General features: G+C 43.1%; 1 protein-coding gene across 1 annotated transcript in view; it reads right to left on the bottom strand.

Annotated features, from left to right (window-relative positions):
- Nucleotides 1-2,696: 2,696 nt before the first annotated feature.
- Nucleotides 2,697-23,388, bottom strand: part of AAT (aspartate aminotransferase) — a 64,411-nt gene continuing 43,719 nt past the window's right edge. Inside the window, exons 5-10 of the mRNA XM_086496355.1 lie at nucleotides 17,469-17,717; nucleotides 17,268-17,381; nucleotides 16,935-17,018; nucleotides 16,633-16,803; nucleotides 3,306-3,419; nucleotides 2,697-3,010 (exon numbers count right to left, since the gene is read on the bottom strand). Of these exons, the coding sequence (XP_086352481.1) occupies nucleotides 2,864-3,010; nucleotides 3,306-3,419; nucleotides 16,633-16,803; nucleotides 16,935-17,018; nucleotides 17,268-17,381; nucleotides 17,469-17,717 (879 nt within the window). The 3' untranslated portion in view covers nucleotides 2,697-2,863. The remainder of the gene's footprint in view (nucleotides 3,011-3,305; nucleotides 3,420-16,632; nucleotides 16,804-16,934; nucleotides 17,019-17,267; nucleotides 17,382-17,468; nucleotides 17,718-23,388) is intronic.

Here is a 23,388-nt window from a genome sequence, read left to right as displayed (position 1 = left end):
TGCCGGCATGCATCCACCAAGGGTAAGCGAACGCTATTTGTGCGAGTCTCCGCCAAGAGAACATGGGTGTAAGGGTTCGTGCCCACGCGCCCACTCAGTAGTAAACCTTCGTCTTATCTCCACGGCCTTGGTGCATGCATGCAAAAAGAAACTCTAAAATAAATGCACGACCTTGCTCGGATACCCTTCTATTCTTATAGAAGAGCCCCAAGCCGGTTCCTATTGGGCCATGCTTAGGCCGCTGGCCTTAAAAATGAGGGGCATTGTGGACCTGCCTTAGGTCCATTCACACATCCACATTCATAAGGTTAAGATGTGTGAATGGAATTTTCTTTCCTTTCATTAAATTGATGTCCAATGAGAGAGAAATTTTAATTGCTACATTTTACTCTTTTCTTTTGCTTGATTGTGTCTTAATGGGAAACATCCATAGAATGCAAGCTCTTATACTGGCTCTATACCACTTCCATTAGGTGGAATCTCATCAGATTTCGTTGTCTCTCCCATTTTCCATAGGCATTAACCCTTCGCTTGTAACCATAGTATGTGTGCCAAATTTTGAACCCATTAGTATTATGTGGAATCCAGGTAGATACCCGGGGCCTTAAGAGAAAGGGAAAGAGAGAGTCAATACTTTAGATAAGAGAAGAAAAAGGAGACTTATGGTTTTATAAGTTAAGGGCAATCGAATAGAAGTTAAGTAATTTGTTTGAGGCCATTAGTCCTAGTGTATTTTATGCATTTCATTTTCCTTGTAATGCAAAATGCTTGGTTAAATAAATTATTTGGAGTCAATGTGAATTATTTTCTATCATATTACAAGAGAATGATATATGTTTTTGAAATTTCAAAAGTTGTCTAAAGCTTGTAATATAAGACCTTTTTTTTTTTCAATAAAGTTGTTTAATACTTTGAACAGGTTTTGCATAATTCAACCTACCTTTTTTGAAGTATGTGTTGTAATTCTCACACAATTTTGGTTGTTACTTTATAAATCTGCCAAGACTTTTTATTGAATGTTTTCTTTCTTACAAGAGAGAAAAATAGTCTAGTTCTCGATAGAATAGCTTAAGTATTGATGTCTTTTGATAACTTTTGTTTGAGGTTCTAGACTTTCTTTTCTCCTTCTGAAATTCCACATTTTAAAAGCATTTTTTTGTTAAAGAACTAAAAAGCTACAAAAGTATGCCAATTCTTTGGAGTTTATCCGTCCAAACCATGATATTGATCAACATCCAACAAGTTTGGTGTTTTGAAAGCTATCGATTACACCAACACCGCAATACGTTGATTCACAAATTATTAAAAATTCCCTGCCAATCAATGCAAAATATTTCAGAGAAACACAAGATTTATTTTCCCAAACTTCAACACAACCATATGTGGTACATTGTAGTTGCTTACATTGCTGCATGTTTAAGGATGATAAGCTGCCTCAACTGTGGTTTTGGTGGAATATCATCCTTGCTTTTCACTTTGTCTAAGCATGGAATTTAACAACAATTTACATGAATTGAGGTATTGCATTCACATAACTTCAATATAAAGACAGCATCATGAATTGTTTCAAGCAAATCTTTTCTATACTATCTAATGCACCTTGCAGGCCCTGCCATGTGGCATAAGGAGAGGGGGGGAGTGGACGCCAAGGCAAAGAAAGAAAGAGAGGGAGGCCGTACCGTGCGGAGTCTAGAGCAAGAAAAGGGCTCTCCCTCTCTCTCAGAGGAGCTCCCTCCCTTTCCCTATCCATAGGACAGATCACATGCTTGTATTTATAATTAGTCTTAAAGCTTTCATAAATGGAGTATTGAACCCATGCAAGTAGATTCATAATGACTATTGGCCATGTTTACTTCTTGATGTTCTGTGTAATTAAGTAGTTTGAGTATTTGATCTGATATAGCTATAAAGATATACCAAAAGATTCCAAAGTTCAATAGTTTTACAGACATTAACTCATAAATCTTTTAGAACAAGAATTACACTCATCAAAAGATCATAATGAAATAATCTCTATAGGTTAAGACATAATTAGAGACTCTCTGAATATGCATCCAATGTCCTCTCAGATCCTGTCCGTCCAGCGAAACCAGGTTACTAGTGCCCTATCTAGTATGGCTTCAATGCCTATCATGTTAATACAGAGGTACATAAGCTATAAAAAGTCAGAATAAATTTGACATTGTGGGTGGTGGCTGCTAGGCATTTCTTAAGAACCTGGTTTGATTTCTTATGTTCACATTTTCTCTCAATGTATACATTTTTAGTAAGAACCTTCATATACATGCACAATAATACCTTGCAAGCCCATATTATTTTCAAATGCACCCAATATTAATACCTGAAACTCATGATGGGAAAGCAAAGCATCAACAGTTGGAGGCTACAAAGTTATTATCTTGCTAGCATAGTCACAAGGTTTCGGGGCGCATCGGATCGCAAAGTTCCCAAAGTCCTTCATTTCTCATTTCCTTTGTGCTGTTTCTTAATGAATTTCCAAAGGTTACCATACAAAATATAACTATAAGAAGCCGCTTCTAATCTGTTATGTTGCAAAGAGCAAGCTATCTTCATCTCGTTTCTGTTCCCCATTCCATGTGACTACGCTTGATATTGTCTAAATCGAAGCATTCAAATTGAAGTTTTATCCTCAGCTCTAGAAAGTTATCTAAACTTGCAACAAGCAAAGGGAAGGATACAAGAAGTGTGGCACTCAATTATGCAATCCATATCTATTATTACAATGGGCAGAGTGAGATTTAGCTTTTCATAGTACATGTGTGATCCTCATGTCTGCACAATGCAAGTTTGTGGGATTGGAGGAGCCCAAAAAATCCACCCAATCAAGAATGGCGCTTCTTCATTATCTCAAGGGTACTGCAGATGGTTGCAACAAGCTCAACGCTTTCTCTAAGCTATCCATGGCTGTTCTTAGAGAATCCAAGGAGGCAGCATAGGATATGCGGATGCAACTTGAATTTCCAAATGCGTCACCTGGAACAAGAGCAACCTGGTAACAAAACATCAGATCCCTTTAGAGCAACAAAGCATCAAATTCCCTTCAGAGCAACAAAGCATCAATTTCCCTTTACAACAACAAAACATCAATTCCCTTTAGAGCAACAAAACATCAACTTCCCTTTAGAGCAACAAAACATGAATTTCCCTAAAGCAAAAATCCACCATTTCAACTTTCTCAGTCTCTCAATTGCTCAAGAAAGACATTCTGCTTAACAATTTGAACCAGAAGGATGATACAATAAGAGAGGAACCAAAGTATGATAATCATAAAATAAGAGGCTTACACGAGCTTTCTCCAGAAAATATTTGCAGAGACTTTCAGCATCATGAATCTTTCCAAACCCTTCAGCTTCTAATCCAAAGTAAGCACTGAAGTCCGGAAATAGATAGAAAGCACCCTATCAACAAAGGACAGCAAAGATCAAATTTTGTGTTTCATGATAAACTTGGATCAATTGTATTTATTGATAATCTTAGGTCTTAACACACACATTGATTGAGCAGTGGCCAAATAGAATATAACACAACAAAAGTCCAAAAATTTTAACTTGGTAAATATGGACTTAGAGGCAGCCAAGATAAAAGAAATAGTGAGAAGAGCAGAGCTAAGGACTTCCCTTTCCTTTTTTAATTAATCACATCCGACTACATTTTAAAATTAGATACCAGTGAGTTGCATAAGCCTCCATCCTCTTATTACAAAAAGTTCTCTCAGAATCCGCTCCAAAAATATGGAAACACGATTATTTGAAATCCATCCTTCTACATCTCATATCGTCCATGCCTGATAAGCATGACAATATGCTACCTCTTCAACAATGGCCTCCAACAACACCCCCACCCCTCTCTTTCGTGAGTGCCAAATTCCTGGAGGCTTCAAGAGCGAAAAAGTGTCAACTTTTCCAAGCTACGAGTATTTTGACACAACTTATCCTCCATGGACCATGTCAAGCCAGGAGTATTTTGACATGAAACTGATTATTCATGTCAGTTTTTGGGAGATGAACCAAATGTCAAACTATTCAGTTCACTGAGAGAATGTAAACTACAGTATGAAAGAGATGATATGATGCAAACAATCTGTGCATCCTTTCAACTGAAAGCTCTATCCAGCTGGCTATCATCATGGAAAAATCTGAGTGTGGGCAAGGGGTCCAGTCCTTAACTGCTCAGTCCAAATCTATTATCTCTACACTTCCTTGCTGAGTCAGTCTGTGTGTCTACCTGTCCTTCTGAAGCTGCAGTGGTATTGTCTCTGCAGCCTACTGTGTCCTCTCATGTCTGTTAGAGCTTTACATTCACCTTCCACATGCTTTCACTCCTGCTTACGGCTTTTCTTACGTGCACTCAATCCCTTTGTTGTGGGTAGGCCACCCTTTCACCCATCTGGTAGGGATTCTAGGCACATACAGGGTTTGCACCAGACATTTTGCCCATTTTATGTTTATTCCCAGATTGTGGATTTTTGTGTTAAGTACTTTTAAAGGTTTTGCCCAATCCGGAGTTGGCTCTCTGTATATGCGTAGCCCTAGTCCACACACTCGTCATCTTGTATCATTCTGCCTCTGGAATTATTGAGTTTTCGGCTTCACCTCTCTCTCTCTCTCTCTCTCTCTCTCTCTCTCTCTCTCTCTCTCTCTCTCTCTCTCTCTCTCTCTCTCTCTGTGTGGATAGTTTCCCACGACATTAAAAATTCTCTTCTTCTTCTTCTTTTCTCTAGCTTTTGTATATGAAGCCCATGAATCAAAGAAATTTATGAAAGATCACATATGTTGTCTTTCCAATTGAAAGATTACACAACTGGAACTGGACATGTGTTCTTGTGTTTATGGAACCATGATTGGTTAGACATACTTCTATCCCTAAGTGGGGAAATATGAATGGCCATTGGCATGCTTGAAATGCATAAGGACTATATCCTCTCACCTTATTGAAAGGGAGATATAGATGGATACAAGTGTATGGATATCACGAGGACGTGGCAAATTGCAATTGCTAGCTTGAGTTGTTGGTTTCTTTCAGATGAGTTTTGTTCAATTTTTGAAACCCTCTTTTTGAAGTTGCAAATGGCTGGACATTGTATGGCCAGTGTAAAACGGTAGCTTCACTCTCAGACAGGAAGTTGGTCGGCACTGGAATTCGAGTAGTAAAAGGGTGTCTAGGCTCAGTTCAAAGTAATCTAGGTCCCCTCGATGCACTTAATAAGTTGGTGGATACTAGAAAATTAACTACATAGAGGCACAGTGACAAGGTGGGGACACCACAAAAAATCACCCAAAAACTCGGCTACATTGCATTTTTGGACGTGGTCCCAATGGTGAAGATGGTCAGATGACCCATTAGAGTCCAATGGAAGCATCTCCTCAAATTTAGGGAACCGCTATTTTAGGCCATGAAATATGTTCACGTCATTAGCTACAAAATGACGAGTGGAATATTTCATTACTCTGCCGCTAAGTCAACTGAGCAACCGGTTGAGATATTTTTAGACCAGAAGGTCCAAAGCGGGGAATTAATACACGAGTGCCAAGCACTCCGCACATTTTTGGGCATTTTCCAACTTAAGAGAGAGAGAGAAGCATTAAAACAAAACGTGGGCTTCATTTTTCAGCCGTATGGTGGATTGTTGCAGGTACCATAGCTACTCTGTGCTTGCCTACCCTTATGTACAGTGAACTGCAAGAATTGAAGCCTTGCACAACATTCACTGCTCTCTCTCTCCCCTCTGTGCAGTTATATGATGCCCCACAAGAGGGCTCTTCATTTGACCTATGTACAGTTGTGTGGGTTCATGCGCGATTGCCGAGGCAAGAGCCTCTTGCACAAGTACTGGATTAGCTAGCCGCTAATCCCCCGCAGGCACAGGTGAATTCGGAGAGATTTCACGAGAGAAATCTCGTCCAATTCAAAGGGCTAGTAGCCCTATAGGTGCGGGAGCTGGCAGACTTGCTACAGATGCGACCGGCTCGCAAAACAAAGCTCAAAAAAAGGAAATACAGCCTGCTGTGTATTTCTGCAGGTTTAGGGTTTTGGCCCTAAACAGTCCCTAATACCCCAGGAGGTCCGGGACGCGAGGGGACCGCTGTACAAGTGATTTGGCGCATTTTCAGGGCAGAAAACAGAGAATTCAGCGTGCTGCAGATTCTCGCCAAGTTTGGCAAAGTGTGTATGCGTCGGGAAAGTCATCTATTGCGTGGGGATACTGTCTGTGAAACGTCCTAGTACAGCTATGCTCCCAAAGTCGGGCCAGAACAAGTCATTTTCAGCCCGGATTATGAGGGACAGCTTGTAAGAAATCACAAGTTTCATTCCCTCTTTGAATACAATAAACAAATACCGAAAGGGGCCAACAAGTGTCGGTGTCTGCTTGGTGACATTTTAGCTTCCAAGCCGTGTGTGTTTGAAGTATCAATTCCCGTTACAGGTTTTCTTTTTGCAAAGTTTCTATGTGTCCTAAAGTCTAAAGTAAAGTTTCGGATGAAAGCCTACGTCTACCGCCCTGCAGACCGGTTTCAATGGAACAGATCGAATCTACTGTCACAAGGCGGGCACCACGTGCCAATAGAAAAGAACAGACTGAACAGGCTTTTAGCACTTCAATAACAATTGAACTGAGAGAGAGAGAGAGAGAGAGAGAGAGAGAGACGACACGTGACACGGAGTGGCTGAATTCCACCCCAGAGAGTATAGGCCCCAAACCTTGGCGCCCCTTTCGGTATTTCTTTATATTACATCAACACAGTACAAGCCGATACTCCAGACTCTGCACCTTCTCCAGGAAGCAAGCGAAAGAATGAGCCCTAACCTCATGTTTATAGGCCCTTGGCTTGAAAAATAGTTACAATGAAAAGCTTCAAACTCAAAAGCAACTGGTCCAAAAAACGCCAAAATCTGCTAGCGCGATTTGCGAAAATCCGTACAACTGCCACGTCAGCCATGTCAATGCGTTTTGCGGAAATGTGCCACGTCAGTATTTCAACGTAAATGCGGAATCCGTACAGTTTTGCCACATCAGCAATCAGCAAAAATCCGAGTTGTGTGTTGGTGGGTCCTGCTTTATTTTAATCCTTTATGTCTCTTGGGCCCCATCGAATGGGGCCCGATAAGTTGGTAGGACTTCTTCTTCTGTTGTTGCTTGTTCTTCTTAGGATTTAGGCCCCTCGGCCATGATCTAAAGGTTGGCTCTGCTCTTCACTGACTTGACACGTCAGCAGTTTGTGACATCTCCCCTTCTTGAAAGACAGTAATCGTCCGCGATTACAGCATATCTACAAAACAACTCAAGTTAGCTTTAAAAAATTTCCGAGGGTCATTTCAAGGGACAATCAGTTTGCTCTTTTTAATTTTGTTAAGGAGTTAGCGTCTCCTCGCAACTCTTTCATTAAGGAGTTGGCTTCTCCTTTTGGCTCTTTTGTTAAGAAGTTGGCTTCTCCTTTTGTCCACATCGGAACTCTTGATATTCTGGCATAACAAAATTAGCCATCACACCCAGACCGCACCGATCTTCCACGAGTATCTTGATGCACTAAGATTACATACCCAGGCAATCTCATCCAATTAGGAATATTCAGTAGTTGGCACATTACAATGCAACACAAATGCTCACATATGCATGTTACAAGACACAACAAACAGCGCCGTTGAGCACTCCCCCGAGACAAACGATCTACGGTATGAAGCTACTCAACGACTCCCTCGTCACTCCCCCCGCAAATAACCTAAAAAGGTCCGGGCCATGAGCCCAGAGGACTGTACAACCAAACGTTCCCCAGACCGTAGTCTGCATCGCTTGGAGGTTCAAGCATTCAACCAAACGCTCCCAGGCATCGGCCTGCGTCGTTCGGAGGTTTTCTAGCATACAACAGAACGCTCCATCGACCTACGTCGTTTCGAGGTTTTCAAACATACAACGAAACGCTCCCCGGGCATTGGCCTGCGTCGTTCCAAGGTTTTCAAACATACAACGAAACGCTCCCCAAGCATCAGCCTGCATCGTTCCGAGGTTCAAACAATACCAAAACAATATTTCTTTCTTCTCCATCCAAGAGTAAAATTACCAATCATTGAAACCACTATTTAAAACCAGAGTCAAACAATTCAAATCGGCACCAAGACAAGTTTAAAACAGATAGCATCCATTTCAAACAAATAATACTTTCTCAACAATGTTCAAAAGTATCTAACTAAAAAACAACAAGAGAGGTCATTATTGTTCGGACAACCGAACTTTGAGGACAACAGTCAACTGGCTTGCCCTTCTGCATCACGGTGATGGTTCAGTTCCGAACTTGGAGAGTTGCATCATTCTTGTCGTGCCAGGACATGCCCAAGAGAACGTCGCAGTTGCCCGACTTCATAATGTGGAAATCGGCTTTTCCATGATAATCTTGTATAGTCACTAGAAGAGCACCAATGAGCAATACCACTTTCTGAGTTTACCTCGTGGCTAGCTCAGCTTCAATTTCTCCACCCTCATCATCATAATCAAAGTGCACCTGCTTCACGAACTCTGGATGGATGAAGTTCTCCATAGCTCCGGAGTAAAAGAAAATAAGGGCTTTCAAGCCGTTGACTTTTCCATAAGCTCTACATAATTCATTAAAACTCTCAAGGTGTATACCATAAATATCCGGTACTAGTCCAATAGCATGTCTAGCCCTCTTGGCCGGAGGTGGCCTTCGGGATCTGTCTAAGGTGGGAGTAGAACGTTGCACTGAGGACGTCGAGGCTCGCTCAAGACATGTATTGAACGTATGCCTTTTTTGGAAACATTCGAAGCATTGGCCTTCTTGTAACAAGGCGTCTCGTTGACGGTGTGTCAGACAAGGCCGTTGAGGTTGGTTTTCACGGGATTCCCGAGAACTTGTTCGTTGTTGCCGGGAGTTTTGGTTAGTGGCCGGAGGTTCTTCTGTGGTAAACTCCAACTTTCTCTTCATGAGCTTCTAACCGACCGCGGCATGGTCCATAAGATCTTGCATGGTAGAGACTTGCTTGGAGAGACAATATTCTTGCAATGGTGATGGTAGTCCAATGGTGTAGCGCTCGCACTGGTCCTCCAAGGAAATGAACTTAAAGAAGGACACCGGAAGGTACACGTCGAGAAACCTTTGGTTATAGTCGTCCATGGTTTGGGTGGCAAGCATTTTCAAGTTGCCCCACTCTGCCAAAATCCGGACTTCAAACATCGAAGTCATGTAATTACGTGCAAAAATTGTCTTGAAAGCTTGCCAAGTCCTCGGAGCATGCGATTGTGTCGCGATTGAACTCCACCATTGCATAGCATCATCATTAAGAAATCCCGCTGCTCGAGAAATCTTGGATTCTTCTGTATAGTTTCCCAAAGCATAGATGTTGTCGAATTGTTGTAGGAACTGCAATGCTTTCTTGCGATCTTTCACCCCGAAAAAAGTGAAACATTTTGACTGTCATGCCGCCATCTTTGAAATCTTTGGGTTGGTTAGGCGCATAACCCAAGTATGGATAATAAGGGTATCCATATGGGCACCAACCATTGTAGCATGGTGGAGGTGGTGGTGGTGGAGGTGGGGGCAACGGTGGTGGCAAAGGCGGTTGCACTGGATCAAGGTCAAATGGCTGCACCATATTCTTGAAGACTCCCCCGATCGGAACAGACGGTTGAGAAGGCCCGGTTGGAAGCTCTCGTACTTTCTGATGCCGGAGGAGGAGGTACCACCTGGGGCATCAGAGGGGGTAACATGTAGTTCAAAAATTAACTTTGCAGCATCCAAAGATTTTGTTGAGGATGCCAGGAGAGAATGTCATGAAGCTCGTTGAGCAGAAACTGCAAATTCCATGTCTTGGGTTCTTTATGGCTTATGCCCTATAAGACACAGCGATGAAAATGGGAGCGCACCCCATGCGCGATGAAGTAAGGGTGGGAGTGGTTGATAAGTCCAGGGTCAAGACCGAAGATACTTCAATTAAAATTGCAGTAGCTCTATCTGCTCTTTTGTAGGACCGGTATGCTTTCAGAAAAGCACACGCCTAATGCTCTGATACCACTGTCACAAGACGAGCATCACATGCCAATAGAAAAGAACAGACTTTTAACACTTCAATAACAACTGAACTTAGAGAGAGAGAGAGAGAGAGAGAGAGAGACGAAACACGTGACACGGAGTGGCTGAATTCCACCCTAGAGAGTATAGGCCCCAAACCTTGGCGCCCCTTTGGGTATTTCTTTATATTGCATCAACACAATACAAGCTGGTACTCCAGACTCTGCACCTTCTCCAGAAAGCATGCCAGAGAATGAGCCCTAACCTCATATTTAAAGGCCCTTGGCCTGAAAAGCGGTTACAATGGAAAGTTTCAAACTCAAAAGCAACTAGTCCAAAAAGCGCTAAAATCTGCCAACGTGATTTGCGAAAATCCGTACAACTGCCACGTCAACCCTATCAGTGCGTTTTGCAGAAATCTGCCACACCAGCACTGTCAATGTGAAACGCGAAAATCCATACAGTTCTGCCACGTCAACAATCAGCAAAAAATCGGAGTTGTGTGTTGGTGGGTCCTGCTTTATTTTAATCCTTTATGTCTCTTGGGCCCATCGGATGGGGTCCCATAAGTTGGTAGAACTTCTTCTTCTGTTGTTGCTTGTTTTTCTTAGGGTTTAGGCCCCTCGGCCATCATCTGAAGGTTGGCTCTGCTCTTCACTGACTTGACACATCAACAGTTTGTGACATCTACCTTAGGCACACACACAATAAAGCATGCATGATGACTTGCATTGAGTGTTGTTTTGAAAATACTTGAACATTAGGTAGTCTGCTCGAAAAGAGCTTTCATTTGATTCCCATATTAATGTTCTTGTTATCAGTTTTCCACCGATTCTAGAATGTTCTAGAAGCTTCTAATCAAGGGCTAGAAGAATATAAAAGGAGTATTTCAAAAGAAAGGCGAGTGTCAAGACCCTTGTTACATGTGTAAGGGCACTTGTCAAAGACAAAAGACAAAGGAGGTGCCGCCGAAGTGACTCCATGCTAAAATTTTCAACTTGTACACTTGTAATTTCTGGAGTAATAAACGTATTCCTATGAAGGGGCCGCGGGCTATTCCGGGTCAGTAGTGTGTCACTCTCAATGGTGTGTCAAAATCTCTCTAATCTCTCTCTGAGTCTTTCTGTCACAAACTGATGACGTGTCAAACCACTCAAGAACAAAGCCAACCTGCAGATCCTGGCTGAGAGGCCTAAACCCTAAGAAGAAGCAACAGAAGAAGTAGAAGCGGCACTAGTAATTTAACAAATTGCAAAGTCTTGCCAAGAAGCCTATTTTTAAAGAAGAGTTCCCACCAACTTATAAGACCCCGTCCAATGGGGCCCAAGTGACACAAAGACAATAAATAAGGTTGGACCCACGTAAAAACTGACGACGTGGCAAACTTTACGAATTTTCGCAATTTGAAATGCAGCATGCTGACGTGGCAAGTGTACGGCTTTCCGTGATTTACGCTAGGTAGCTTTTCAGTTCCAATTTTTGGGACCAGATGATATTATAATTGAAGCTTTTCATGTAACTCCTTTTGAGAGGCCAAGGGCCTTTAAATATGAGCCAAGGGCTCATTCTCTGGCATGCTTCTGCGTGAAGGTGCACACGATGGAATACTGGCAATGTATTGAGTTCAAGCCATATAAAGAAACACCGAAAGGGGCGCCAAGGTTTAGGGCCAATGCTCTCTTGGGGAGGAACTCCGCCACTCCCCGTCTCGTGCTTTGTACATTCTCTTTTAGTTCAGTTGTTATTTGAAGTGCTTAAAGTTGTTCACTCTGTTCTTTTCCATTGGCACGTGGTGCCCGTGTGACACTTTCAAGTTATCCATCTCTCTCTCTCTCTCTCTCTCTCTCTCTCTCTCTCTCTCTCTCTCTCTCTCTCTCTCTCTCTCTCTCTCTCTCTCTCTCTCTCTCTCTCTCTCTCTCATGCAGCAAAAGTGTGTATGGATTTAGCTCGGATCTAGTACTCCGCACAAACACAAGGGACACTTTACTTCACTTGAAAGAATTGAACTGAACGGCAAGAAAGAGAGAGACACAAGAGAAAGAAAAGAGATGACATCAAACGTCGGGTCCCAAACCCTCAAGGGCCCCCTTGCTCTAATGCCAAAGCAAATACTTTCTTTATTCTTGCACAATGCTCATACAATGATGCTAAATGCTAAGGTGTTGATGTTAATGGATACTGATGTTGGGTATTGGTATTGATGCTGGGTATTGATGGGTACTGATGGGTACTGAGGTACTGAGAGGTTCTTTGTCGACCACGATGATGTCGACGATGAGATACTGATGGAGTCTATGTCAAAGACGATGATGTCGACGACGGGGTATTGATGGGTCTATGTCGACGACGACGATGTCGACGACGAGGTACTGATGGGTCTATGTCGAAGACGGTGAAGTCGACGACGAGATTCTTGACGGTTCAGTGGATCTATGTCAATGACGATGATGACGACGACAACGAGGTTCTTGACGAGGTTCTGTGGATCCTTATGCTCGGCATAAGGGGTACTAGGTGCTGGGTATTGTGTCGACGACGGTGACGACGACGACAACAGCGACGACGGGTCTATGGTTGAACGCCGGATCTGCTAGCAATGTCGATGGCTCGGGTCTGCAACCACGACAAGGCTAGGGCTGGAATCTGCAACGATCTAGATGCTAAAAATGCTGCTTTTCATGGGTGAAAACGCTGGTCAAACAGGGCTGAAAATGCTGGTCATATTGCTTGAAAGCGCTGGCTGTCCAGCTGAAGCACTGAACTGCACTCGGGGACCCCTCGAATGTGATTACATAGCATCGATTTTCAGCTCACTTAGTTTTATGGAGTTTTGACCAGGTTCACATTTTTTTTAAATAAATGACCGGCTGCCCACTTATTAAGTGGGCAGCCCTCTTAAATTAAAGCATGGCTTCATAAAAAAAACAAAGCGTTGGCTGGCTGGCTGAATCGTACGCTCTCTCTCTCTCTCCCCCCTTGCTATTGCCAGAAACAGCCCGCAGCATTCCCCTATCACCATCGCTACCCCTCTCCCCTCTCCTCTATTCCAGCCAGCTCCATTTCTTACCGGGTGTCGGGTGCTGGGTGCCTATAAAAGCAACCCTTTCCCTCTCTCAGTTACACAGAAATCCCAAAGCTAGCAGCGAGGAGAATTACCGACAGGAATCTGCAAGTGATCAAGAGACGCCAGTACACGGAGTTCGCTTTCACGTACTCGGAGCAACAGGTATCAATTGTGCATTCGCGATTCGCGTTCTTGTTTTGTGTTTGTGCTTTTGTAGGTACTACATCACGGAGAGGGAGCAACGAGGCCTCGGCCTATGCTCACAGATTCTAGGAGCGGAATCGGGAATAGTCTGTAGAGCTTCACGCTTTGGGCACAGACGGAAGCAAAATTGAGAGCTCGTCTCTCCCGAAATTCCCGCACGGGAAGGAAATTGACCATCAAGTCGGAAGATCTAGAAAGGAGGGGTGACTCTGGTTCTTGTGCTTGTAAAAAGATTCTCCCTAATAAAGATTCTCTTATGGGGGGGGAGGGGCAACCAATCCATCTTCTGGTCTCAAATATTGTGTCAATCTTGTCCCTCATCTCTTTTGAGTTGAAAGATTATTTATTTTCAGCTTGTTGATTATTTGTGTGTGCTCCCGTTCGTGACAACCTGTCATAGGCAAACTTTGCTTGCATTGCCAGGGGTATCTAGAGCACGAGGACTTGATAGTACTTGCAAGTCAGTCCCGCTTGTGGCGGCTTTGGCCATTTCCAAATTAATGAAATCCAGTCTGTTCGTTTACTCGATCTTCTTACATGAGATGGACGACAAGAAAATGGAAAATTTGTCCGACCTTGAGAAGGACCGATAAGGATTTTTGCAAGCTCTGCAAGCTCAGGATGACTGTTTCTCTTTACCAAAAGAGTTATCTCCTCAACGCCCTAAAGATGACACTATTGATTTGATTCCGGGTAGTACCCCACCGGAACGGCCACCTTACAGAGTAAGCAGAGCTTAAAACAAAGAAATTATGACCCAAGCGAAAGAACTTTTAGAAAAAGGTTTAATTCAACCCAGTACATCACCTTACTGTTTGCCAGTGTCATTGGTTTTAAAGAAAGATGGACCTTGGAGAATGTGCATTGACTACAGGGCTCTCAATAAAATCACCATCAAGAACAGGCTTCCAATACCCAAGATTGATGATTTATTGGACAAGTTCCAGGGTTCTACTTGTTTCAATAGAATCGACCTAAAAAGTGGCTATCATCAGATCATAATTGCTCCTAGAGCTGTATACAAGTCCGCGTTTAGGACATCCTTTGGATTGTACGAGTATTTGGTGATGCCTTCTGGTCTCACGAATGTTTCTCTAACGTTCAACGAGATAATGGATAGAATTTTCGAGAGTGTAGGTGATTTGTGGGCACCTTTTTCAACGATATCATCGTATTCTCCAAGAAATGAGGTAGAGCATCAACACTGCCTGTGACAAGTTTTCTAGGCACTGAGGCAACATGGGTTGGTGGTGAATGGGAAGAAGAATGAGTTATTCTTACCAGAGATCGACTTTTTGGACACATCGTCTCTACAAAGAGTATCAAAATGGTCCGGCCAAGGTTGAGACCATCCGAAATTGGCCAGACTTGAAAAATGTTCATGAGGTTCGAAGCTTTTTTGGGTTTGTGCTCTTACTATCGGTGGTTCATTCGAAAATTTGTGCAGATTGCTTCTCCTCTACATGCTTTGACACAGAAAGGGGTTCCTTCTACATGGGGACCATCTGAGATCACAGTCTTCAAGACTCTCAAGGAGAAGTCACAAATTGTTGACATGTCAAGCCACTGAAGAACGAAGCCAACCTGCAAATCCCGGCCAAGGGGCCTAAGCCCTAAGAAGAAGTAGAAAAAGAAGAAGAAGAAGTCCTACCAACTTATAGGACCCCGTCTGATGGGGCCCAAGGGACCTAAACGCATTAAAAATTAAAGCAGGGCCAAGACACACACACACATAAAGCATACAAGATGATGACATGGCAGTTGTACGAACAGTCTGCAAAACGTGCTAACATGCTGACGTGGCACCTGTACGGAATTCCGAGTTTTATGGTGATGATGTGGCAATTGTATGGCTTTTGGGACCAGTTGCTTTTAAGTTTGAAGCTTTTCATGTAACTGCTTTTCATGGCCACGGGCCTTTAAATATGAGCCAAAGACTCATCCTCTGGCATGCTCCACGTGGAGGTGGAGAGGATGGAGTACCGACGATGTACTAAGTTCAAGCAATATAAAGAAATACCGCAAGGGGCGCCAACATTTGGGGCTAGTGCTCTCTTGGGGTGGAGCTCCGCCACTCCCCGTCTCGTGTCGTGCATCTCTTTTAGTTCATTTGTTATTTGAAGTGCTTAAAGTTGTTCAGTCTGTTCTTTTCCGTTGGCACGTGGTGCCCGTTCCGGTTACAAAAGTTGACAACTTGCCTAGTGTTGGTTTTGCCAAACTTGCAAAAGCCATTTTGAGATATATTGTGATGCATGTGGTCGCAATCTGGAATGCAGGAGGGCCATGTTATAGCTTATGAGTGCAGAATGTTTTCTGGACCATAACAGGTTGCACAAATTTATGCCTTGGTGGAGTTTTCTTACAACAACACAGTACATACCTCTACAAGGAAGGCGCCATTTGAGATCATCGAGGGTGCTAAGAAGGTTCCACCTATTCTAAGCACCAAGGATACGTCCTAACCCTATGGGTCTTCAGTGGTGTGACACGTCAACAATTGGTGACAGAGTGTAGGAGCCTTATTAACAATCTCTTGGACGCACATGATATAGGAAATTGTTGAAGATTGTCTGCCCAGGCTCTTGATGACTAGCCTTCGTCACCCAAGCCAATGTTCAAGAAGGATCTTGACAAGACCCACATTTGTGCGACCGGGTACAAAAGAAGAAAATGACAGGCTAGACACAACACTACAGTCACAAAATAAGCAACAGAAAAAACTACATAATGTAGACAATCTTAAAATCTACTACACTTCTAATCTAGATAACCTACACTGGTGAATGCATACCATAATGGCCAAATGCTCTGTTTCTGAATCCTACGAAACAGGGCAGCTTCACCAAAATATTTCACTAATCAAATACCTTACTACATTGTAAACCCCTAACACTAAAGCAAGCAAAAATATTAGATGCGATGTATTTTCCTCTGATGAAAGCTTCAACAAGAAACCTACTAAACCTTATGGGTGCTTATGTATTTGGCATGACAGAAAATGCAGCAAGTGTTTGACAAACAGCTTAACACTCTGACATTATATTGTGACTAATCTTTAAGGTTGATTTATAACATGAGTGCTTGGAAAAAATCAGCCTGGAAGCTTGCCACAGAGACACAAATTGAAGATCAGATAAGAGCTACATAAATGATTTGCCTACCGAAGCATGAGCATTTGTAAGCTCCTCTCATTTACACAGAAGCCTACAAAAATTTTGCTACATTTCTCATCCTTCTAACTATGTTACATTAAGCAAAGTTAACTTCAACTATCTTATAAGCATAAAGTGCAATCACTTGCGACAGAATGAACAATAATACTACCTGTGGAACTGATAGCTTCACCCCGTCTAAAGCTTGAAGTCTCTCTACCAGAAAGTCTCTTCTTTCTTTGAAAGCCTTGACCATCAAAGCTACCTCTTCCCCACCTGCATAACCAAGTCCTAAAGCAGCAACACCCGCTTTTTGGGAAATACTACTTGCTCCGGAAGTTGACTGCAAAAAAAAGGGGGTAATATTCGACCTAAATCCAGTCAGCAAAGAAAACAGGGGTTTATTCAACCCAGGTCTGGTCACTCAGAACACTCAATGCAAATAAAGCTAAGTTCATGTTATTTAAAACTAACCTGGCTTTGAATTCTGCCACAGGCTGTGACAAAATGCTTGGGAGCTGCCAGATATCCGAGGCGCCAGCCTGTCATGGCAAATGCCTGTCATCAAAACACAAAGGAGAGAGCACCTTAAGTTTTCTGTAAGAGAACCAATAAGAGGCGTAAGGAGGACGTGTTTTTCACAAAACAACAATGTTCTGTATGTCTAAGAATGCTGCGTAGATATTTTGAATCCTAAAATGTGTAACATTTAATACTAAAGAGTTTATCCCGGATCGTAACATGCATGCAAACTTTGACAGCAACAGCTGCCAACAAAGCATAGTCAAGAGAAGATCTACTACTTACTTTTGAAAATCCATTAACTGTTAGAGTTCGTTCCCTCATTCCAGGCAAAGAAGCAAAAGAAGTATGACTGGCTGGCTTGTACATAATGTGTTCATAAATCTCATCAGACAGTACCTGCATGCAAATTAATCCCACAATGTTTGGAGACATTTGTACTACTAAAATCAAAAACAAAACTTTAACCTCTGCAATCCAACTTACCAGCAATCTTGGGTGCTTTGCAACTATCTTAGCTAGCTTTTGCAGTGTTTCACGAGGATAAACAGACCCTGTTGGGTTTGAGGGAGTACATAAGATTATCAATCTGGACCTCTCAGTCAAGACAGATTCCAACTTTTCGGGTGTAAGTAAAAAGTCATCCAATAAAGCTGTCTGCACAATCTTTGGAGTTGCATCTGCCAGACGGGCCATCTCAGGATAACTGACCCAAAAAGGTGCCGGAATAATTACCTGTTCAAATCAATTAGAATCAGTTTGGCAAGCAAACAAACTTTGTGCTTAAAGACACGGCTGGATATGCCCCCGTTGAAGTATAACTGATTCACAACCAAGTGTGCAAAAGAAGACCACGTGAATTTGACACAAACTTAAGCCTTTGACACTTGGATTGAGTAATGCCTATGCCTAGCCGTTAAATTACTTCTTCTACCTCAACAAGTTTTGTCATCGCCCAAAAGTGTCGTCACATACTGTCTCAGGTTATAGATGGCAATCAATAGGAAACAAGCTCGAGAGAATATTACTCCTCCAGAGAGGTAGATACTATGTTGGTTGGGGACTTAATGCAAGGCCAGCTTCTTGTGAGGTTGCAAGGTTTTGGACCAGTGCACCATGGAGTGGAACTCCGCTTTCAAGAAGCACGCATGGGTAACGGTTAAGGCATCGGGCTGCCAAGTGAGGTTCAAGGGCTTGAACCCGAAATTACATTTTGCAAAACCCGAATTTAACAAATTTCTTGAATTTACAACAGACGCATCCAACAGCCCGATTTCACCCGCAGTCTCTGTCACAACTTGTTGGCGTGGCTGCCCATGGTACACACACACACACACACCTGCCCCGGCTGCTGCAGTGCTGATGTGGCTTCCGGAAATTCCACCGCAGAATGCACTGGCAGTGCTGACATGGCAGCAACGTACGGATCCCCGCATTTCACGGCACATTTTGCGGGCAGCTGTACGCAGCTTCTTCTACGCAAAAAGCTGGCAGTTTTTGGCTACGCAAGGCATGAGAGAGAGAGAGAGAGAGAGAGAGAGAGAGAGAGAGAGAGAGAGAGAGAGAGAGAGAGAGCTTTTTGCTTTATTATTGCAAGGCTTTTGATTTTCAGCTTTTGGGGCTCTGCTTTTGGCATCCCTTGTAAAACCTTTATAAGTGTGGGCAGGGCTCCCACTTCTCAGAGCATCTCGACACAGAGTCTGAGAGTGAGACCCTCCCACTCCATTGTACTTTTAAGTTGCAGATTAATACAAAAAGAAATACCGAAAGGGGCGCCAGTCTTTGGGGCCAATATCTCTAGGCACGGAACTCCGTCGGGCCGCGTCGAATCAATTGTGAACTATGAACTGTTTTGAAGTGAATTCCTATCGTGTCGCGGTAAATTCTTGACCTGGAGTGTCCAAGTTTGTTACAGTGGTATCAGAGCACAGAAAGATTCTTCTTCTACGGAGGATACGATCCTTTTTACAGCGCACAGCTTTCGGGAAAGAATCTTCGTGCCCCGAACCTAATCTTATTAGTCAACCCCACCCTTCATACATCGAGCATCGGGCGCGCTCCCGTCTTCGTCGCTCTGTCTTACAAGGCATAAAGCCATTAAAAATCCCAGATTACACATGAGTTTCAGTGAAGAATCTGACAAAGATGACACTCCTCAGTGAGAAGGCAAAGAAAAGTTGAACATCCGGCACGGGAATTGAAGAAAAGAATGAAGATTTGGGCAGAAAAAAAATTCGCACAAGTTTGCCAAAAAAGGAGTACAAACGTTAACTGCAGATAGGCATATGTGTGAACAGATTAATTAAGTACTCCAAGGACCCGAGATTGGTGATGCACCTGAAGAATTACCCCAGATTGATGGCGTGTGGCCCATTGCTTCTCCTCTCAAGTAGGGAGTAAAGCCAAAAAGACAGACGAGTGCAGAAAAGAAGAACCTGTACTCGCAGAAAGACATGAACAAGCGAAGCAAAAAGCAAAGCTTCGGAAAGGGCAAGAAAAAGGCAAAGAAGCCTAGATTTCGCCCAGTTTCTAACAGTTCTACCGAGGACTCATCCTCAAATACTTCAAACCCCGACGATCACATGTTTTATGCAAAGAAGAAACATTTTTATAAAGCCAACCAATATGACTTCCTGGAAGATAAAAGCAAGAAAGTCCAACAATTTAACGAAGGTGGACAGTCGATTTGAATCCTTTTCTGTGTTCCGTGATGCTCGAACATGGTGGTCCACTATTCTCCTGAGAAAGGAAGCTCCGGTTAAATGGTTGAAATTCAAACAGCTTTTTATTTCTTCTTGGCTGACTAATGAACGAGATATACGAACCGCTTGGAATCATCTTTGGATGACCAAGGGAAATTCTTTGGACGCTGATTGCGAGAGCAATATGACTTCCTGGAAGATAAAAGCAAGAAAGTCCAACAATTTAACGAAGGTGGACAGTCGATTTGAATCCTTTTCTGTGTTCCGTGATGCTCGAACATGGTGGTCCACTATTCTCCTGAGAAAGGAAGCTCCGGTTAAATGGTTGAAATTCAAACGGCTTTTTATTTCTTCTTGGCTGACTAATGAACGAGATATACGAACCGCTTGGAATCATCTTTGGATGACCAAGGGAAATTCTTTGGACGCTGATTGCGAGAGAATTTGGAGCTCTTTTCTACCAGCTTCTTCATTTACAGAGGTCTTGTTTAAGGAACAGATTGAGCGGTTTTGTTGCGGACTTTCTACAGAGATCCAAGACTATTGCTTGGAACAAAAGTCAAATTCTATTCAAGAATTGATGGGTCATGAGAAAAGGGGTTTTGCCATACAGTTGGGCAATCTGACTTACCCCACTGATGAGATCTTGACTAAGAGAACTCAACAGACTTCTAATAATGAAAGTAGAAAGAGAAAGAGTTCTCAGAACAAAGAAAAGAAAGATGCACGTCCCCGACAGACTCTTAGAGACCGGTTTATCTATCTCAAAGAGAAAAGTGTTTTGAATGCGGGGAACATGGGCACATCTCTGCAAAGTGCCCCAAAAAGGCACAGCAAGAACAGACTAAAGATAGGCCAGAGAGTTCTAGAGCAGCAGAGGATGTGGCAAAAAAGGCAGATGAAAACAAAACTGGTACCACATTGCCTGGGGCCTGAACCAAATCAAATGGACGGAAGTACAAACTTTGCCGCACCTAGGGCAAAGTGAAAGAACAAGAAGCCCTCATTTTCTTTGATGGAGGAGCCAAGGCCAACTTCTTTTCACTTGAATTGGCGGCTCGATTTGGAATTACGCCCGACAGGCTAAGGCCACGGACGGAGGTAGTCCTAGCTGCACCCGGATGGGATGATGCCATTACACCGATCATTGGAAAACTTCATTTGCAATGTCAGGGGTGTTTAGGGCACGAAGACTTCAACATAATGCCCTTGGGAGGTTGTGACGTCCTCCTCGAAATCCCTTGGTACCAAAAGAACAACGTCGTGGTTGACTATCGAGCTGAGAAAGCGATTTTGACGAATAAAGGACACAGAGATTGTACTTGATGGAATTCGGCTTTTTTCTTTGATTTTCTGGAGAGAACTAAATGATGATTGAAGGTTGAATATGTTTTGACCTTGATAAATAACGCCAAGATTTTCAGAGGGCCTGCCAAGCGAGTTGCCACCAGCTCCTCCTGAGGATCATACCATTGATCTGATACCTGGAAGCACACCATCGAATTGGCCACCTTACCGTGTGAGCCGAGCCCAGAATGAAGAGATTATGAACCAAGACCTCTTGGAAAAGAGTCTTATCCAGCCGAGTACTTCACCTTACTGCTCTCCGGTGTTGTTGGTTTTGAAGAAAGACGGATCTTATTGGAGAATGTACATTGACTATAGAGCTCCCAACAAAATCACCATCAAGAACAGACTTCCGATTCCTAGGATCGATGATATTCTAGACCAACTACAGGGATCCTCTTGTTTCAGCAGAATCGACTTGAAGAGCGCATATCGTCAGATCCGAATCGCGCCGAGAGATGTCTACAAGACACCTTTCAGACGACCTTCGATTTATTCGAGTTTTTGGTGATGCCTATTGGGCTTACCAATGCTCCAGTGACCTTTAACCGAATGATGGACAAGATTTTCATAGAGTACAGATCTTTTGTGGGGACTTTCTTTGATGACATTATTGTCTTCTCCAAGGATGAGGCAGAACATAGAGAACATCTGCTACAGGTCTTTCAGGCATTACGAGATCACAAGTTGGTGATTAATGCAAAGAAAATTTTTCCTACCGGAGATGCACTTTTTGGGACACATTGTCTCAGCAGCAGGAGTGTAGATGGACCCGGCCAAGATAGAAACTATCCGTGATTGGCCCGATTTGAAGAATGTCCATGAAGTTAGAAGCTTCTTGGACTTATGTTCTTACTATCGGTGGTTCATTAGAAAGTTTGCAGAGGTTGCTTCCTCTTTGCATATTTTGACACAGAAGGGAATCCCTTTCTCGTGGGGATCCACAGAGGTGACTGCCTTTCAGACATTGAAAGAGAAATTGACTACAGGACCAGTTTTGACTTTGCCGGACTTGCAGAAGTCATTTGAAGTATATTGTGATGCTTGTGATCGTAGCCTGGGTGCGGTCTTAATGCAAGAAGGCCATGTCATTGCCTACAAAAGCCGATTGTTCTCAAGGCCGGAATTGACAACATGAGACAGAGATTTTGGTGGTTATCCATGCTCTTACTCAGTGGCGACATTACCTACTTGGAGCCGATTTTACGGTCTTCATAGATCACCAAAGTTTACGTTGCTTCTTATCACAGAAGCAGCTATCAAAAAAGCAGATACGGTGGGCAAACATCTTGTCACAGTCTCACTTCCAGATTGTCCATATGCAGGGACAAAAGAATTTGGTGGTAGATGCTTTGTCCCGGAAGTCGTTGGTTCTGGCTATTTCCGCAATACATCAAAGGAGCTTCTAGGATATGGTCGATCAGTATGCCACAGATACAGATTTTGCAGATATTTTCACTCGGATACGGAATGGGGAGGTAGTAGCGGGATATTCCATTCGGGATGGCTACTTAATGAGAAAAACCATGTTGTGCGTTACACAACCGTTAAGGGAAAAGGTTCTAACCGAATGCCACTGTCCACCTTTTACGAGTCACCGCGGCATTGCTACCACCTTGAAAGGTGTGGAGAGATACTTCTTCAAGACGAGACTCAAGAAGGACGTTGACGATTTTGTACGCAGTTGCTTGGTATGCCAGAAGGTCAAGTTTGACGGGCCTAAAGCACAAGGATTGTTACAGTCTTTACCCATACCCACCCGTCCCTGGGAAAGTATTGCAATGGATTTCATTTTGATCTCCCGAGAACATAGAGTGAGCACGATGGTATCTAGACTGTTATTGACAGGTTTAGCAAGCAAGCTCATTTCATTCCAGTGAAGAAAATAGTCAAGCCGGATCACTTAGCGAGACTGTTTGTGGCCCAGATCTTCACACTACATGATATGCCTGAGACAGTTGTCTCCGACAAAGACCCCAGATTCACGAGTTTGTTTTGGAAGGCTATTTGGGAGAACATTGGCACACGGTTGCAGTTCTCGTCATCTTTCCACCCGCAGACAGATGGGCAATCGAAAATTGCAAATTCAGTCATACTGGATTTATTGAAGTCTTACATCTCACATTAGAAGACTCAATGGGAAAAGTATTTGCCTTTGGTGGAATTTGCCTACAAGAACACGATTCACTCTTCAACGGGTAAGGCGCTTGTAAGGTGCAGCGGAAGTGAATGTTGAACTTTGCTCAAGATGAGTGCTCCGAACTGTGCTCAAGGGTTCCTTTTTCTTACGGAAGGGAGAGCCTTCCGTTCCTTTAGTGAGAGAGTGCAATGGACACAAACAAAGTAAATGGACACTG

The sequence above is a fragment of the Adiantum capillus-veneris genome, chromosome 23 (assembly GCF_014529385.1).
Source record: "Adiantum capillus-veneris isolate H3 chromosome 23, ASM1452938v2, whole genome shotgun sequence".
NCBI lineage: Eukaryota > Viridiplantae > Streptophyta > Polypodiopsida > Polypodiales > Pteridaceae > Adiantum > Adiantum capillus-veneris.
Note: the sequence above shows the minus strand (reverse complement) of the source record. Positions and strands in the feature narration are given on the sequence as shown.